The sequence below is a fragment of the Sciurus vulgaris genome (genome assembly GCF_902686455.1).
Source record: "Sciurus vulgaris genome assembly, chromosome: 6".
NCBI lineage: Eukaryota > Metazoa > Chordata > Mammalia > Rodentia > Sciuridae > Sciurus > Sciurus vulgaris.
Genome location: NC_136466.1, coordinates 113587982 through 113607079, shown reverse-complemented (window position 1 = coordinate 113607079; position 19098 = coordinate 113587982). Strand labels below are relative to the sequence as shown.

Genomic DNA, 19098 nt, shown 5'->3' with positions numbered 1-19098 from the left:
CCAACAGAATGCTATAGTATCTTCTGATAGTGTGCTTTTTAATAAGGGATATTTATTTTTTGATCTTCATCCCCAGTTCATGTCACAGAGTTTCTAAGCCATTGAAATATTCTGGGTGACAAGGTGATTTTGTTCTAATGAGGCAACTTTTGGTCTGCTGGGCGGGGGCTGGTCACAGAAATACTAAGCCATGCTGAGAAGTTAGAACTTTCAGCCTCACCCTCCATCCTTGACAAGAGGCTGCATATGCAGTTAATAATTGACCATGCCCATGTGATTTCTAGAGACTTCTCTAAGTATCCCTGAACTATGGGGTTTGGAGGACTTCCAGGTTGATGAATGCTTAGAGGTACTGGGAGGGTGGTGAGACTGGAGAAGGCACAAGGACTCTTCTCCTTTCCCCACGTATATTCATCTGACCTCTCGTCTGCAACCTTTGTAATAGCCTTGTTAATAAACTGAGAAATACAAATTGTTTTCCGGAGCTCTGTGAGCCATTTTAGCAACTGATTGAACCTGAAGAGTGAGACAGCAGAACACTCAATTTATATCTGGTCAGTGAGAAGTTCCAGAGGCATCTGGGACTTGCAATTGGCATCTGAAGTGGGGGGCAATCTCATGGGCCTGAGTCCTTAGTCTGTGGGATTTGACTCTAAACCCAGGTAAAAATAGTGTCAGAACTGAGTTAAATTGAAGGCCAGTAAGCTATGGGAGAACTGATTTTTGCATGGCCAGAATTGTGAGAGCATAGCAGAGGAAAAAAAAAAAATTATATATATATATATTTTTATTATATCCGTATACCTAAAGAACCACTTGACAGTCTTACTTTACACTGATCTTTGCACAGAAAAAAAATAAAACAAAACTCCTGGACACAATGAAAGGGAGGACCATGATGATGACAGCATTGCCCTCAAACCAGCACTGAGAAGCCAGGGAAAAGATGGGAATGGAAGTGGAAACAAAACCAGGTGGCCTCTTGGTTGTGCAAGGCCAGCTCTTACCATAATGTGGGATGATGGCCCAGGCCATGGCAGAGGCGTAGATGCCGCCGATCATCCAGAACATGCAGAGCCAGCTCAGGTGCTCACCCCGCTTCTCCCGGGCCAGCACTTCAGCAAAGTAGGAGAACACAGTGGGAATGGCTCCTCCAATCCTGCCGAGAAGCACAGAGAATACATGAAACTGGGGTCTGCACAGCTAACAGAAGATGCGAAGGGCAATGCCAAAGCAAACGCTAGCAACACATCCTCTCCCTATGCCAGAAGATCAAGGAGTATGTTTTCTATCATTTTGTAATTTTAATGTTATAGTCTTCATGTTTAAAATCAGTTTATTAAAAACTTGACCCTGGGAGCTGAAGAAATAGCTGGTTTTGGAGAGCGCTCACCTAGCATGTGCAAGGGATTCGTGGTTCGAATCCCAAGTGCCTCAGAGGGGAAAAAAACAAAACAAAACAAAACAAAAAAAAAACTTCTTTGGGTAGGAGGGGTGGGGGGAAGGGAAAAGTAACAGAATGAATCAAACACCATTACCCTATGTAAATGTATGATTACCCAAATGGTACGCCTCTACTTCATGTATAACCAGAGAAACAAGTTGTACCCCATTTGTTTACAATACAAATCAAACAATTAAAAAAAAAAAAAGGGAAAAGAAATGCCAGTGGGTGGGCTGCGGGAAACTTGACCCTGCAATTAGGCTATGTGGCCAGAAGGTGGCGTGGTGCCCCACTCATTTGGTTTAGAGGTTGACTTGAGATTCTGATGGGCTTTCTGTTCAGTGTTGAATGTTCTATATGATATTTACTAAAAGTTCCAATAATTTAGTGTGATCTAGTGCATACTTTAACTCATTTTTAAAAAGATACACTGTGACATGTCTACTCATGAGATGGAAACTCTAGGGGGTGTCTGCAATCTGTACACACTGCATCCAGTAGCAGCTGCTCCGGCAGCCCAGTTAGGCTGATGTATTAACAAACAGGGAGCCAAAAAAATCACTCGCTCAGTGGATTGGCTCTAGTCTCAATCCAGTGGATACCACCCTCGGATGAGCACATTTCAAACAGACACTGGTAAAATAAAATTGACATGATGAAGCACACTTGAACAGTATGAGGTAATAAAAGAGCTGCTGACTGAGTTGGAGAGATGACATGGTCATTGAATGATCTCTACTCAGGTCAAGTGTTCTCAAATGAGAGTCTACAGAATCGAAATGTTGTTCATTCTAGGGAGATGACATCTAGAGTCATAGATTTCACTATAACTTGAAATAGGTCTTGATCCCCAATTTTAGGAATTACTGCTTCAGAGAGTAAGGTAGGGTGGAAAAACAATTTTTTAATTGAAATTTTTATTTTTTCATTAATGCACATTAATTAAACAGAATAGTTTAATTTCATTATGGCATATTCATACATGCATATAACATAATTTGATCAATTTCACTGCCCAATACCTACCTTTACATTCCTCTGGTCCTCTTCTCTACCCTAATGGTTTCCCTGAGACTTTCAATATGTACCTTAGGATTTTTGCCTCTTGTTTCCAAAGTGAGAGAAAACATGATACTTGTGTTTACAATATATGAACTCTTAAATATATATATTTTAAAAGATGTGCAGCAACATAAACAGGTTATGAAGCCAGCACTCGGTGATACAGTTAAAGAGTACATACTGCTTTATTTATCTTCACTTCTGTCAAGTAAATTGCTATTGACATTTCTGACAAATTTGATGTCTAGGAGTACAACACGTGTTTATCCATTTAACAATAACTGCTTTTCTTAGAGACGTTGATATGATTAAGAAATATTGGAAGTGACTTCAGCAAATGCAATTTAGGAAAAGGCCATTTTTGCAGCTAACTGGTTGTACCAGATGAACCACGAGGTTTATATTGTTCTGCATTAACTGGTAGGTCAAAATAAGGCACCATCTCATGTATTTGTCCCACTCAAAGTGATGCCATATTTATCCTATTGTTGACTGTGAGCAGATCATTTAGGCCAGCATTATTTAGTCTATGGGTTGTGAAATTAATTTATACCTGAAAACAGCATCTTAAAAAATCAGACAGAGATGAAAATATTTGAGTGTAATCCACGTATTAAGGATAAACATAAGTTTAGTTCACGAAACTTTTTTGTGCCATTAACATACTTGTTGTGTACTGTGTGAGTGTGTGTGTAATGTATATTGGGCCACTGCGTATTTCTAAGTTGAGAGTTGCTATTCAAAGAATTTAAAATAACCTAACTTGAAATTATCTGTATATGTTTCTCTGGGCTATGAAGGCAGTGGTTCTATCTAAAACCTCTGGGGTTAGGACTCTGCACATCTTCAAATGCAGCACATGATGATTTAGCACCAGTACACACAGTCAACCAAACCTTCAAACAAGAAATAAATGCTTGCAGTAGGCAGTCAGAACTAGTTGTCCCTACACCACACTTCAGTAGACTCACATGGTTCCCTTGCACAACTTCTCAGAAAGCTCACGCCACGGAGAGCTAGCTGAGTTTAAACATCCAATGTCTGAACATATTTTAAGTGATGTCATTACAACACCCAGTTTTAATGGGAAATAAAATGCCTTTGCCACAAACCATTGAATGATATTCTTATTTTCACTTAATGTGAAGAATCCATTTCTGTGTACCATAAAGTCCTCGTCCCTACTCTGTGGCTTCACTTTTCAGTGCATAAGAATAGTTCCAGTTTTTTCTCAGCATCTCTGGAGGCTGAGGCAGGAGAATCGCGAGTTCAAAGCCAGCCTCAGCAATAGTGAGGGGCTAAGCAACTCAGTGAGATCCTGTCATAGGGCTGGGGATGTGGCTTGGTGGTTGAGTGCCCCTGAGTTCAATCCCTGGTACCCACCCCACCTCAAAAAATAAAGAAGAAAAGAATAGTTCCAGTTCTCATGAACTTTTCACATCCTAACTGATGTTTTGTTGGGATTCTGGGCATTCGGTATGTAACAGCTATAACTCACACTTCACGGAGTCAGTTGCATGTCAAGATGTGCCAGGTGCCTCTGGACTGAGAGACATATACTCCAGCATGGCTAAAATTTCAACTGGAAGACTGTACACTTGCCTGTTAGTTTTCAACAAATCATTGTTGCAGAAGCAAATACCAACTCTTCTGGCCTTGTAAGCAATCCAACTGGTTTTGATTCAATGCCTGTCTTTTAAGGTGATGCTGTTTGCATGAATAGCTCTCAATAGGTTTGTAAAGTGGACTGCCAGCAGCTTGAATGTCAAGGGATAAATGAGACTGAAGAATTAATGAGGGATCCCACTTAAATACTTTGAAAAATTCTTTATATCTAGAGATCTATAAAATAATCCACACATCCACATTTTTTATCATCATTTTCAGGAAAACATCACTCCTCATCTTCTGGTGTTGAAATCCTTTGAGCAGAGAAAACACATTCCAATGTGCTGTAATGTTAACTGTTATTGGTATTTTATATACCATTTGCAACTTGAAGGCAGGGACTATAGGGTTTTCATCTTTGAATTACTCTCATCTGGCCCAGTGGATATGCCAAAAGTGTTTACTCAAAAGAACTAAATTTCAGACTCCAGTTTTGGAGTTGATACACTAAGACTCTGAGTATTCTGTTCGAAGGACATAAATTATCTCAAAGAATGGAAACTTACACTTTACTTCTTGGGTCAATCAGACCACAAAAGAATTTGAGGGTGCTGGGATGGAAGTTTTAACAGCTCTTTAACTCCCCAGGCACAACTCTGTACCTTGCTTGCTATGGTCACTCCTTTGTTTTAGTCAGGTATTTCGCTGCTGTAACTAAAAGGATCTGACCAGCACAACTATAGAAGAGAGAAAGTTTATCTGAGGGCTCACAGTTTCAGAGGTCTTAGTCTTAGTCTATAGGAGGGTGGCTCCATTCCTCAGGGCTCAAGGTGAAGTTGAACATCAAGGCAGGAGAGGGTGGGAGAGGGAAGCAACTCACATCATGGTGATTAGGAAGCAGAGAGAGAGAGTCTCTCCACTCCCTAGATACAAAATATATACCCCAAAGCCACACCCCAATTCCATTTTCTCCAGCCACACCCTAACACTTCAGTTACCATTCAGTTAATTCCCATTAGGGGATTAAATCACTGATTGGGTCAAGACTCACAACCCAATCACCCCTTACCCAGGGGCCCTGATGGGTCCTTGTCATCAAGAGAGTTCATTTGGATGATCAGCGGACACTGGGAAACAAACAATCCTGTTGGTGTTCCAGGGGCTTATGAAATACCCATGTGCCTTTCAGATGAATGTAGCTGCTGTAGTTATCAGTTATAAAAATATTTAGACAAGAGATAAGGCAGGAGTTTTCCTGTCTTGTAATAAAATTTGTTTCCTACAATAAGTATTGAGGGCAGGAAAAATCTGACACAACCCAATACCCAAAGCTTATAAATTTAAAAAATCTTCCCATTGCTATCCTACCTCTGGGGTTAATACATATTATTATGATGATGATTATTATTAGTTGTTATTGTTGTTAATGTTGCTTATTGCATTAAAATATAATTTCTGAGAATACATGAAGAAATTAAAAATGTTTAAATGGAAGTTCTTGAACTCCCACATATCAGTAGACTGATTTTGTGTTACTCTGTGCCCAACCTTTGCTGATATCAGATATTTGGCAATGTCTGGGGACATTTTTTTTTTTTTTTTTTTTGGGTGCTGGGCATTGAACCCAGGGCCTTGTGCATGCGAGGCAAACACTCTACCAACTGAGCTATATCCCCAGCCCTGGGGACATTTTAAATTGCCGTAACCCAGAGGATGCTACTGGCATCAAGTAGGTAGAGGCCAGGGATCAAGCTAAACATTCTAGATGAATTGGTTAGCTCTTCATACACACACACAAATTATCTAGCCCAAAACATTAATCGTGCTAAGGTTATGAAACTCTTGTAATGAGGGAGTATTTATTGTGGAAAATATAATTGCTCTTATATTTTAAAAATCCATATGACTTAAAGTGGTTACCTTTTGCTTTACCAGATAGATAACACACCCATAATCCAGTTAACAAGGAAAGTTTATAATGATAGTAATGACTACTGAAATTAGTTCAAGTTATTGTTATTTCAAGTTCATTTTTAAAAATTTTGACTCATAATACACAAATGGGGTACAACTATCATTTCTCTGGTTCTACATGAGGTAGAGTCATACCATTTGCATAATCATACATGTACATAGGACAATGATGTTCGTCTCATTCTATTATTTTTCCTTCCCCCTCCCCATCCCTCACTTTCCTCCATTCTTGCTTCCCTCCCACCCCATGTTATGTCATCATCCACTTATCAGAAATCATTTGGCCCTTGGTTTTTTATTTATTTATTTATTTTAATTAAAAATCATAAATTTACATAGGGCAATATTGTTTGATTCATTCTGTTATTTTTTTCCCTTCCCTCCCACCCCCACATCTCTTTTCCCTCTATACAGTCCTTCCTTTCTCCATTCTTACCACCCTCCTTATCCCTAACCCTAAACCTAACCCTAACCCTAATGCTAACCCCTCATACCCCCCATTATATGTCCTCATTCACTTATCAGTGAGATCATTCGTCCTTTAGTTTTTTGAGATTGGCTTATCTCACTTAGCATGATATCCTCCAATTTCAAGCATTTGCCTGCAAATGTCATAGTTTTATCATTCTTCATGGTGGAGTAATATTCCATTGTATATATATGCCACAGTTTCTTTATCCATTCATCAACTGAAGGGCATCTAGGTTGGTTCCACAATCTGGCTATAGTGAATTGAGCAGCTATGAACATTGATGTGGCTGTATCTCTGTAGTGTGCTGATTTTAAGTCCTTTGGGTATAGGCCAAGGAGTGGGATAGCTGTGTCAAATGGTGGTTCTATTCCAAGCTTTCTGAGGAATCTCCATACTGCTTTCCAGAGTGGCTGCACGAATTTGCAACCCCACCAGCAATGTATGAGTGTACCTTTTTCCCCACATCCTCGCCAACACCTGTTGTTGCTTGTGTTCTTGATAATTGCCATTCTAATTGGGTGAGATGAAATCTTAGGGTAGTTTTGATTTGCATTTCTCTTATTACTAGAGATGTTGAACATTTTTTCATATATCTGTTGATTGCTTGTACATCTTCTTCTGTGAAGTGTCTGCTCATTTCCTTAGCCCATTTGTTGATTGTATTATTTGTATTCTTGGTGTAAAGTTTTTTGAGTTCTTTATAGATTCTGGAAATTAGTGCTCTATCTGAAGTATGAGTGGCAAAGATAGTCTCCCACTCTGTAGGCTCTCTCTTCACATTACTGATAGTTTCCTTTGCTGAGAGAAAGCTTTTTAGTTTGAATCTATCCCAGTGGTTGATTCTAGCTTTTATTTCTTGTGCTATGGGAGTCCTGTTAAGGAAGTCTGCTCCTAAGCCAAGAAGTTGAAGGTTTGGACCTACTTTTTCTTCTATAAGATGCAGGGTCTCTGGTCTGATTTCGAGGTCCTTAATCCATTTTGAGTTGAGTTTTGTGCAGGGTGAGAGATAGGGATATAGTTTCATTCTGTTGCATATGGATTTCCAGTTTTCCCAGCACTATTTGTTGAAGAGGCTATCTTTTCTCCATTGCATATTTTTGGCACCTTTGTCTAGTATGAGAAAATTGTATTTATTTGGGTTTTGTGTCCGTGTCCTCTATTCTGTACCATTGATCTACCTGTCTATTTTGGTACCAATACCATGCCGCTTTTGTTACTATTGCTTTGTAATAGAGTTGAAGATCTGGTATTGCGATACCCCCTGCTTCGCTCTTTCTACTGAGGATTGCTTTAGCTATTCTGGGTTTCTTATTCTTCCAAATGAATTTCATGATTGCTTGCTCTATTTCTGTAAGGTACATCATTGGGATTTTAATTGGAATTGCATTGAATCTGTATAGCACTTTTGGTAGTATGGCCATTTTGACAATATTAATTCTGCCTATCCAAGAACATGGGAGATCTTTCCATCTTCTAAGGTGTTCTTTAATTTCTTTCTTTAGTGTTCTGTAGTTCTCATTGTAGAGGTCTTTCACCTCTTTTGTGAGATTGATTCTCAAGTATTTTATTTTTTTCGAGGATATTGTGAATGGGGTAGTTTTCCTAATTTCTCTTTCTGAAGATTCATCACTTATGTATAAAAATGCATTGGATTTATGAGCATTGATCTTGTAACCTGCTACTTTACTGAATTCACTTATGAGTCTGAGAGTTTTCTGGTGGAATTTCCTGGTTCCTCTAAATATATAATCATGTCATCAGAGAACAGGGATAGTTTGAGTTCTTCTTTTCCTATTCGTATTCCTTTAATTTCCTTGGTCTGTCTAATTGCTCTGGCTAGAGTCTCAAGAACGATGTTGAATAGAAGTGGTGAAAGAGGGCATCCCTGTCTTGTTCCAGTTTTTAGGGGGAATGCTTTCAGTTTTTCACCATTTAGAATGATATTGGCCATGGGCTTAGCGTAGATGGCCTTTACAATGTTAAGGAATGTTCCCACTACCCCAATTTTCTCTAGTGTTTTGAGCATGAAGGGATGCTGTATTTTATCGAATGCTTTTTCTGCATCTATTGAAATAATCATGTGATTCTTAACTTTTAGTCTGTTGATATGGTGAATGACATTTATTGATTTCCGGATGTCAAACCAACCTTGCATCCCTGGGATAAAACCCACATGATCGTGGTGCACTATCTTTTTAATATATTTTTGAATGCGATTTGCTAAAATTTTGTTGAGAATTTTTGCATCGATGTTCATTAAGGATATTGGTCTGAAATTTTCTTTCCGTGATGTGTCTTTGTCTGGTTTAGGTATCAGGGTGATATTGGCTTCATAGAATGAGTTTGGGAGGGTTCCCTCCTCTTCTATTTTATGGAATACTTTGAGAAGTATTGGAATGAGTTCTTCTTTAAAGGTTTTGTAGAACTCGGTTGAGAACCCATCTGGTCCTGGACTTTACTTTGTTGGTAGGCTTTTGATGACCTCTTCTATTTCATTGCTTGAAATTGATTTATTTAAGTTGTGTATGTCCTCCTTGTTCAGTTTAGGTAATTCATATGTCTCTAGAAACTTGTTGATGTCTTCAAGGTTTTCTGTTTTGTTGGAGTATAGATTTTCAAAAATAGCTTCTAATTATGTTTTGTATTTCACTCGTGTCTGTTGTGATATTTCCTTGTTCATATCAAATTTTAGTAATTTGAGTTTTCTCCCTCTTTCTCTTTGTTAGTGTGGCTAAGGGTTTATCAATTTTGTTTATTTTTTCAAAGAACCAACTATTTATTTTGTTAATTTTTCCGATAGTTTCTTTTGTTTCAACTTCATTGATTTCGGCTCTGATTTTAACTATTTCCTGTCTTCTGCTACTTTTGGTGTTGGTCTGGTCTTCTTTTTCTAGGACTTCTTTTTCTAGGGCTGTAGTGTTAAGTCGTTTATTTGTTGATTTCTACCTTTTTTTTTTTCTGGAGTTGTCTAAATATCATGGAAATCTTATGGAAAAGTAAAAACCTGAATCTAGGTCCTTGTCACTTCTCCAAGGGATGTCCCATATTTGGGGCAATAAAGGCAGAGAAGAATAGAAGACTCTTTGTTTAGAAAGGAAAGGGTTGATTTGCCCTTCCCTATTTAGATTCATTTAAGAAAACAATATGTTCTACAGATAATCTTTTTTCTAAAAATGTTGAAACATTTACCCATAGTGAAAATGCAAGCTTCTCAAAGGTGTTTTTGTTTGTTTGTTTTTTGTTTTTTTAATTGCTGTCCTATTTTCTTAGGATAACATGCTTGAGTACATTTCTTTTTTTAATTCCCCACACCACAATCTTACACTAGACTCCTATGAAAATAAATTTTGGTGTAACATTAGTGAAGGGTATGTATTCTTACATTATTTTTATCTATCTGGATCCTCATTACATTCCTATGGTCAAATAAACATATAACTGTCATCATTGTACAGAAAAGGAAACTAAACATTTATTTACCAAATGTTATACAGCTTCCTTGTTGAACGGGGAGAACTTGGGCTGGAGCTGGGGCTCAGTGGCAGAGGACTTGCCTAGCATTTGTGAGGCACTAGGTTCAATCCTTAGCACCATGTAAAAATAAACAAATAAAATAAAGGCATTCCGTCTGTCTACAAGTACAAAAAATTTAAACCAGAAAGGGGAGAACTATAATAGAATTCAAAGTATTCTTTCAATGTTGTCTAACTTTCTTTTATATGAAAGGTTTTTAAATACTTTCTCTTATAGAAGCAGCTATAGGTTTGTTTGTTGTTGTTGTTGTTGTTGTTTTACACACTGTTAAAGAAACATTCCATAAATACTGCTCTCATGACAGGATAAAATTCAAACCTGCCTAGGCTCTTTCAAGGCCCTGTATCACGCAGACTTATGCCATCATTTGAATCTCACCTTTTACCACAAGTCCCACCCAGAAATCATCTCTTGAGACCAGCAGGTCTCCTTAGAGTCCAACGAATACGTCAAGTTCATTCTTTTTTTTTGTTTCCCTAGGTTCTTTGACCGTCTAAATCAGAGTTTCTTAACTGGTGATGTTTTGAGTGAATAACTGTTTGCTGTGAGGGGCTGCTTAGGCACCACAGGGTATGTAACAGCATTCCCGGCCTCTATTGGCTAAATGCCTCTGCTCCAAGCTGGGACAAACAATATGTGTCCAGACATTGTCACCTGTCTCCTGGGGGACAAAATCATCCATGGTTTGGACTGCTCTAAGTCACTTCAGGCTCTAACTTAAGTCCTACAAGAAACCTCCGACAGGTATAACCTAGAGTCATCTCTCCCTTTTCCAAACGTATGTGAAGTACACATGTCTGCATGGCTAATTTTGTCAGTTTTTTTTTTTTTATTGTAAACAAATGAGATACATGTTGTTTGTCTGTACATGGGTTAAAGGCATACCATTTGTGTAATCATAAGTTTACATATGGTAATGTTGTTTGATTCATTCTATTATTTTTTCCCTGCCCCCCCACCCCTCCCACCCTTCTTTTCCCTCTAAACAGTCCTTTCTTCCTCCATTCTTGTCCCCCTCACTAACTCTAACCCTAACCCTAACCCTAACCCTAACACTAATTCCCCCCACCCTCCCCCTTATGTGTCATCATCCACTTATCAGCGAGATCATTCCTCCTTTAGTTTTTTGAGATTGGCTTATCTCACTTAGCATGATGGTCTCCAATTTCATCCATTTGCCTGCAAATGCCATAATTTTATCATTCTTCATGGCGGAGTAATATTCCATTGTATATATATACCACAGTTTCTTTATCCACTCATCAATTGAAGGACATCTAGGTTGGTTCCACAATCTGGCTATTGTGAATTGAGCAGCTATGAACATTGATGTGGCTGTATCTCTGTAGTATGCTGATTTTAAGTCCTTTGGGTATAGGCCGAGGAGTGGGATAGCTGGGTCAAATGGTGGTTCCATTCCAAGTTTTCTAAGGAATCTCCACACTGCTTTCCAGAGTGGCTGCACTAATTTGCAGCCCCACCAGCAATGTATGAGTGTACCTTTCTCCCCACATCCTCGCCAACACCTGTTGCTTGTATTTTTGATAATCGCCATTCTAATTATGGTGAGATGGAATCTTAGGGTGGTTTTGATTTGCATTTCTCTTATTACTAGAGATGTTGAACATTTTTTCATATGTTTGTTGATTGCTTGTACATCTTCTTCTGTGAAGTGTCTGTTCATTTCCTTAGCCCATTTGTCAATTGGATTATTTGTATTCTTGGTGTAGAGTTTTTTGAGTTCTTTATAGATTCTGGAGATTAGTGCTCTATCTGAAGTATGATTGGCAAAGATATTCTCCCACTCCATAGGCTCTTTCTTCACATTACTGATAGTTTCCTTTGCTGAGAGAAAGCTTTTTAGTTTGAATCTATCCCAGTTATTGATTCTTGCTTTTATTTCTTGTGCTATGGGAGTTCTGTTGAGGAAGTCTGGTCCTAGGCCGACATGTTGAAGATCAGGACCTACTTTTTCTTCTATAATCTGCAGAGTCTCTGATCTGATTCCAAGGTCCTTAATCCATTTTGAGTTGAGTTTTGTGCAGGGTGAGAGATATGGGTTTAGTTTCATTCTGTTGCATATGGATTTCCAATTCTTCCAGCACCATTTGCTGAAGAGGCTATCTTTTCTCCATTGCATATTTTTGGCACCTTTGTCTAGTATTAGAAAGTTGTATTTATTTGGGTTTGTGTCCGTGTCCTCTATTCTGTACCATTGATCTACCTGTCTATTTTGGTACCAATACCATGCCGTCTTTGTTACTATTGCTTTGTAATAAAGTTGAAGTTCCGGTATTGCGATACCCCCTGCTTCATTTTTCCTGCGAAGGATTGCTTTAGCTATTCTGGGTTTCTTATTCTTCCAAATGAATTTCATGATTGCTTGCTCTATTTCTGTAAGGTACATCATTGGGATTTTAATTGGAATTGCATTGAATCTGTATAGCACTTTTGATAGTATGGCCATTTTGACAATATTAATTCGGCCTATCCAAGAACATGGGAGATCTTTCCATCTTCTAAGGTGTTCTTTAATTTCTTTCTTTAGTGTTCTGTAGTTCTCATTGTAGAGGTCTTTCACCTCTTTTGTGAGATTGATTCCCAAGTATTTTATTTTTTTTGATGCTATCATGAATGGGGTAGTTTTCATAATTTCTCTTTCTGAGGATTCATCACTTATGTATAAAAATGCATTGGATTTATGAGCATTGATCTTGTAACCTGCTACTTTACTGAATTCACTTATGAGTTCTGAGAGTTTTCTGGTGGAATTTCCTGGTTCCTCTAAGTATATAATCATATCATCCGCAAATAGGGATAGTTTGAGTTCTTCTTTTCCTATTCGTATTCCTTTAATTTCCTTGGTCTGTCTAATTGCTCTGGCTAGAGTCTCAAGAACGATATTGAATAGGAGTGGTGAAAGAGGGCATCCCTGTCTTGTTCCAGTTTTTAGGGGGAATGCTTTCAGTTTTTCACCATTTAGAATGATATTAGCCATGGGCTTAGCGTAGATGGCCTTTACAATGTTAAGGAATGTTCCCACTATCCCTATTTTTTCTAGTGTTTTGAGCATGAAGGGGTGCTGTATTTTATCAAATGCTTTTTCTGCATCTATTGAAATAATCATGTGATTCTTGATTTTAAGTCTATTGATTTGGTGAATTACATTTATTGATTTCCGAATGTTGAACCAACTTTGCATCCCTGTGATAAAACCCACTTGATCGTGGTGCACTATCTTTTTAATATATTTTTGTATGCGATTTGCTAAAATTTTATTGAGAATTTTTGCGTCAATGTTCATTAATGATATTGGTCTGAAATTTTCTTTCCTCGATTTGTCTCTGTCTGATTTGGGTATCAGGGTAATATTGGCTTCATAGAATGAGTTTGGGAGGGTTCCCTCCTCTTCTATTTCATGGAATACTTTGAGAAGTATTGGAATGAGCTCTTCTTTAAAGGTTTTGTAGAACTCGACTGAGAACCCATCTGGTCCTGGACTTTACTTTGTTGGTAGGCTTTTGATGACCTCTTCTACTTCATTACTTGAAATTGTTCTATTTAAATTGTGTATGTCCTCCTCGTTCAATTTAGGCAATTCATATGACTCTAGAAACCTGTTGATGTCTTTGAAATTTTCTATTTTGTTGGAATATAGATTTTCAAAATAGCTTCTAATTATGTTTTGTATTTCAATTGTGTCTGTTGTGATATTTCCTTGTTCATTCTGAATTTTAGTGATTTGGGTTTTCTCTCGTCTTCTCTTTGTTAGAGTGGCTAAGGGTTTATCAATTTTGTTTATTTTTTCAAAGAACCAACTATTTATTTTGTCAATTTTTTGTATTGTTTCTTTTGTTTCAACTTCATTGATTTCAGCTCTGAGTTTAACTATTTCCTGTCTTCTACTATTTTGGTGTTGGTCTGTTCTTCTTTTTCTAGGGCTTTGAGCTGTAGTGTTAAGTTGTTTATTTGTTGATTTTTACTTCTTTTATTGAATGCGCTCCATGAAATAAATTTTCCTCTAAGTACTGCTTTCATAGTGTCCCAAAGATTTTGATATGATGTTTCTTTGTTGTCATTTACCTCTAAGAATTTTTTAATTTCCTTCCTAATATCTTGTTATCCATTCATCATGTAATAGCATATTGTTTAATCTCCAGGTGTTGGAGTAGCTTCTGTTTTTTACTCTTTCATTTATTTCTAATTTCAATCCATTATGATCTGATAGAATACAAGATAGTGTCTCTATCTTCTTGTATTTGCTTACATTACCTTTGTGGCATAATATATGGTCTATTTTAGAGAAGGATCCATGTGCTGCTGAGAAGAAAGTGTATTCGCTCTTGGTTGGATGGTATATTCTATAAATGTCCTTTAAGTCTAAATTATTGATTGTGTTATTGAGATCTATGGTTTCTTGGTTCAATTTTTGTTTGGAAGATCTGTCCAGTGATGAGAGAGGTGTGTTAAAATCACCTAGTATTATTGTGTTATGGTCTATTTGGTTTCTGGAATTGAGAAGAATTTGTTTGACATACATGGATGAGCCACTGTTTGGGGTATAGATGTTTATGATTGTTATGTCTTGCTGATTTATGGTTCCCTTAAGCAGTATGTATGTCTTCTTTATCCCTTCTGACTAGTTTTGACTTGAAGTCCACATTATCTGAAATGAGGATGGATACCCCAGCATTTTTGCTGAGTCCATGTGCATGGTATATTTTTCCCCATCCTTTCACCTTTAGTCTATGGGTATCTCTTTCTATGAGATGAGTCTCTTGCAGGCAACATATTGTTGGATCTTTCTTTTTGATCCAATCTGCCAGTCTATGTCTTTTGATTGATGAGTTCAGGCCATTAATATTCAGGGTTATTATTGAGATATGATTAGTATTCCCAGTCATTTGGTTCATTTTATTTATTTATTTATTTATTTATTTTGACACGACTTGGTTCTTCCTTTATTTGACAATTCCTTTAGGATAGTTCCTCCCATTGCTGATTTGCTTCTTTGTTTTTCATCTCTTCCTCATGGAATATTTTGCTGAAAATGTTCTGTAATGCTGGCTTTCTTTTTGTAAATTCTTTTAGCTTTTGTTTATCATGGAAGGATTTTATTTCATTGTCAAATTTGAAGGTAAGTTTTGCTGGGTATAAGATTCTTGGTTGGCATCCATTTTCTTTCAGGGCTTGAAAAATGTTGTTTCAGGCCCTTCTAGCTTTTAGGGTCTGGATTGAAAAATCTCCTGATATCCATATTGGTTTCCCCATGAATGTAATTTGATTCCTCGCTCTTGTGGCCTGTAAAATTCTGTCTTTATTTTGTATGTTAGTTATTTTCATTATAATGTGCCTTGGTGTGGGTCTGTTGTAATTTTGTATATTTGGAGTCCTATAAGCCTCTTGTACTTGATCTTCCATTTCATTCTTCAGATTTGGGAAATTTTCTGATAGTATTTCATTGAATAGATTGTTCATTCCTTTGGTCTGTTTCTCTAAGCCTTCCTCAATCCTAATAATTCTTAAATTTGGCCTTTTCATGATATCCCATAGTTCTTGTAGATTCTGTTCATGATTTCTTACCATCTTTTCTGTTTGGTCCACTTTGTTTTCAAGGTTAAATATTTTGTCTTCCATATCTGAGGTTCTGTCTTCCAGGTGTTCTATACTATTGGTTATGCTTTCTATGGAGTTCTTAATTTGGTTTATTGTTTCCTTCATTTCAAGGATTTCTGTTTGTTTTTTTTTTCAATATCTCTAACTCTTTATTGAAATGATCTTTTGCTTCCTGTATTTTCTCTTTTAACTGTCGATTGCTGCGATCATTTGGTGCCTGCATTTGCTCTTGCATCTCGTCATTTGCTTCCCTGATCATTTTAATTATGTACATTCTGAACTCCCTTTCTGTCATTTCTTCTGCCATGCTGTCATTGGGTTTCATTGATGTGACATCTAGATTTGTTTGCAGCATTTTCTTTCCTTGTTTTCTCATATTGTTCAGGTATCAGTTGACCGCTGTGATATTGCAGATTTCCTCTATTGACTTATAATATCCCTGAAGATTTCTAGTATATCCCCTCTTATCCTTCAGTAGCCTGACATCTTGGAGGAAGTTGATATTGCGGTGCTCCACAAGGAAGCTGACTCCCTAGGGGTGGTGGCCTTCCGGTGGGGTATATTCCCTGCTAGTGGGCAGAGGTACTTTCACTTGCTGACGAATGGTCATCCAAAAGGGAAGTAGGATGTGGGCTGATGGAAGGCCAGTTTGGGCCTGTGTCTCTGGTTTTACAGTCCTTTTGTGAGAACCTCACCCGACAGGGAGGACTCACCCAGTGGGGAGGTCTCGCTGGTTGGTTCCCCTCCCAGATGTTCCGTTCAATTCACAACTACCTCCTGGGCTGGGCAGCCTTCTTCTGCAATGTTCCCAGGGACCCGGACCTACCTCCTGGGCCTGGAAGCCTCGCCCTTCGCAGACGAATCTCCTTAGGCTGCCTCTCCTCAGAGAAGCTGCCTGCAGTCCTGGAGCCTTCGTTCCGCCCCTCAGTTTGTCTGTGTGGCTCTTCCACCAAGAAGCCGCCTAGGCCCTGGGACCCCGCTCTGCACTTTTTGCCTGGCTATGCGGCCCCTCCTCTGAGCAGCCACCTGGAGCCCCTTACAGTCTCTCCAAGTCCCAGTGACCCGCCACACGCCTTTTCCTCCAGCAGCCACCTGGTGTTCCGTGCGGTCACTCTAAGTCCAAGTGACCCACCACGCACCTCCTTCTCCACCAGGCAGTCACCCAGAGATCTGGTGCATTTGTCACGAGTCCCAGGAACTCACTGTTCACCTCCTTGTCCCGACTGCCAGCCATAGCCCTGGTGCAGTCACTTCGAGCCCAAGCACCCTGCCGCTCTCCTCCTCCTTCTCCAGACAACCCCCCTGTGTTCAGGAGCGGATGCTCTGGGACCAAACCACTCACCACGCTGCTCCACTGGATAGCCGCCCAGAGCCCTGGCGCAGCTGCTCCAAGTCCAAGCGACGTGCCAAGCCCGTATTTCTCCTCCTCTGGGCAGCCCCTGATGTTCAGGGGTGGTCGCTTTCAGTCCAAACAGCTCACCGCGCACCCTCTCCTTTGGGCAGCCTCCCAGAGCCCGGGTGGGTTGCGCCGAGTCCAAGCATTGTGCTGAGCAGCCACCTCTCCGATGCTCCCAGTTGTCCGCATTCACTGCTCCAGCGGGGGGAGGGGTGTCTCGCCGGCAGCTCTACTTCACAAAGTTCCCTGCGTTCGGGGCTACTGCCCCGTCCGGGACGCCTCCCCAATGGGAGAGACTCACCCGGCTGCTTTGAGTTGGTCCCAAGTCTCTATATCTTCTCTTCTTGAGTCCTGAGTCCTGGAGCAACACGAAACGCAGCTACCCTCTAGTCCGCCATCTTGAATCCCCCTGATTTCTACTTCTTTTGTTGAATGCGCCCCATGAAATAAATCTTCCTCTAAGTACTGCTTTCATAGTGTCCCAGAGATTTTGATATGATGTGTCTTTGTTCTCGTTTACTTCTAAAAATTTTTTTATTTCCCTCCTGATGTCTTCTCTTATCCATTCATCATATAATAGTGTATTATTTAATCTCCAGGTATTGGAGAAGTTTCTGTTTTTTATTCTGTCATTTATTTCTAATTTCAATCCATTATGATCTTGATAGAGTACAAGGTAGTATCTCTATCTTCTTGTATTTGCTAACAGTAGCTTTGTGGCATAAAATATGGTCTATTTTAGAGAAGGATCCATGTGCTGCTGAGAAGAAAGTGTATTCGTTCTTTGTTGGATGGTATATTCTATATAAGTCGTTTAGTCTAAATTGTTGATTGTGTTATTGAGATCTATGGTTTCTTTATTCAATTTTTGTTTGGACGATCTATCCAGTGGTTGGAGAGGTGTGTTAAAATCGCCTAGCATTATTGTGTTGTGGTCTATTTGATTTCTGGAATTGAGAAGGATTTGTTTGACGTACATGGATGAGCCAATGTTCGGGGCATAGATATTTATGATTGTTATGTCTTGCTGATTTACGGTTCCCTTAAGCAATATGTAATGTTCTTCTTTATCCCTTCTGACTACCTTTGGCTTGAAGTCCACATTATCTGAAATGAGGATGGATACTCCAGCTTTTTTGCTGTGTCTGTGTGCATGGTATGTTTTTTCCCATCCTTTCACCTTTAGTCTATGGGTATCTCTTTCTATGAGATGAGTCTCTTGCAGGCAGCAAATTGTTGGATTTTTCTTTTTAATCTATTCTGCCAGTCTATGTCTTTTGATTGATGAGTTCAGGCCATTAACATTCAGGGTTATTATTGTGATATGATTTGTATTCCCAGTCATTTGACTCATTTTTGTTTTTTGACATGATTTGGTTTCCCCTTTATTTGGCTATTCCTTTAGGCTAGTTCCTCCCATTGCTGATTTGCATTGTTGTGTTTCATCTCTTCCTCATGGAATATTTTGCTGAAAATGTTCTGCAATGCTGGCTTTCTTTTTGTAAATTCCTTTAGCTTTTGTTTATCATGGAAGGATCTTATTTCATTGTCAAATCTGAAAGTAAGTTTTGCTGGGTATAAGATTCTTGGTTGGCATCCATTTTCTTTCAGGGCTTGAAAAATATTGTTCCAGGCCCTTCTAGCTTTTAGGGTCTGGATGAAAAAAATCTGCTGATATCTGTATTGGTTTCCCCCTCAATGTAATTTGATTCTTTTCTCTTGCGGCCTTTAAAATTCTGTCTTTATTTTGTATGTTAGGTATTTTCATAATAATGTGCCTTGATGTGGGTCTGTTGTAATTTGTATATTTGGAGTCCTATAAGCCTCTTGTGCTTGGTTTTCCATTTCATTCTTCAGATTTGGGAAATTTTCTGATATTATTTCATTGAATAGATTGTTCATTCCTTTGGTTTGTTTCTCTAAGCCTTCCTCATTCCCAATAATTCTTAAATTTGGCCTTTTCATGATATCCCATAATTCTTGTAGATTCTG

At 38.7% G+C, this 19098-nt stretch overlaps 1 protein-coding gene and 1 long non-coding RNA gene across 3 annotated transcripts in view; one reads left to right on the top strand and one right to left on the bottom strand.

The window, feature by feature from the left end:
• LOC306664408 overlaps positions 1–19098 on the top strand; it is a 1052029-nt gene that overhangs the window by 696096 nt on the left and 336835 nt on the right. The window lies entirely within an intron of this gene.
• SV2C (synaptic vesicle glycoprotein 2C) overlaps positions 1–19098 on the bottom strand; it is a 255087-nt gene that overhangs the window by 91950 nt on the left and 144039 nt on the right. For both annotated transcript variants that reach the window (XM_079145201.1, XM_079145200.1), the window contains exon 4: positions 1008–1159. In XM_079145201.1, the coding sequence (XP_079001327.1) occupies positions 1008–1159 (152 nt within the window). The remainder of the gene's footprint in view (positions 1–1007; positions 1160–19098) is intronic.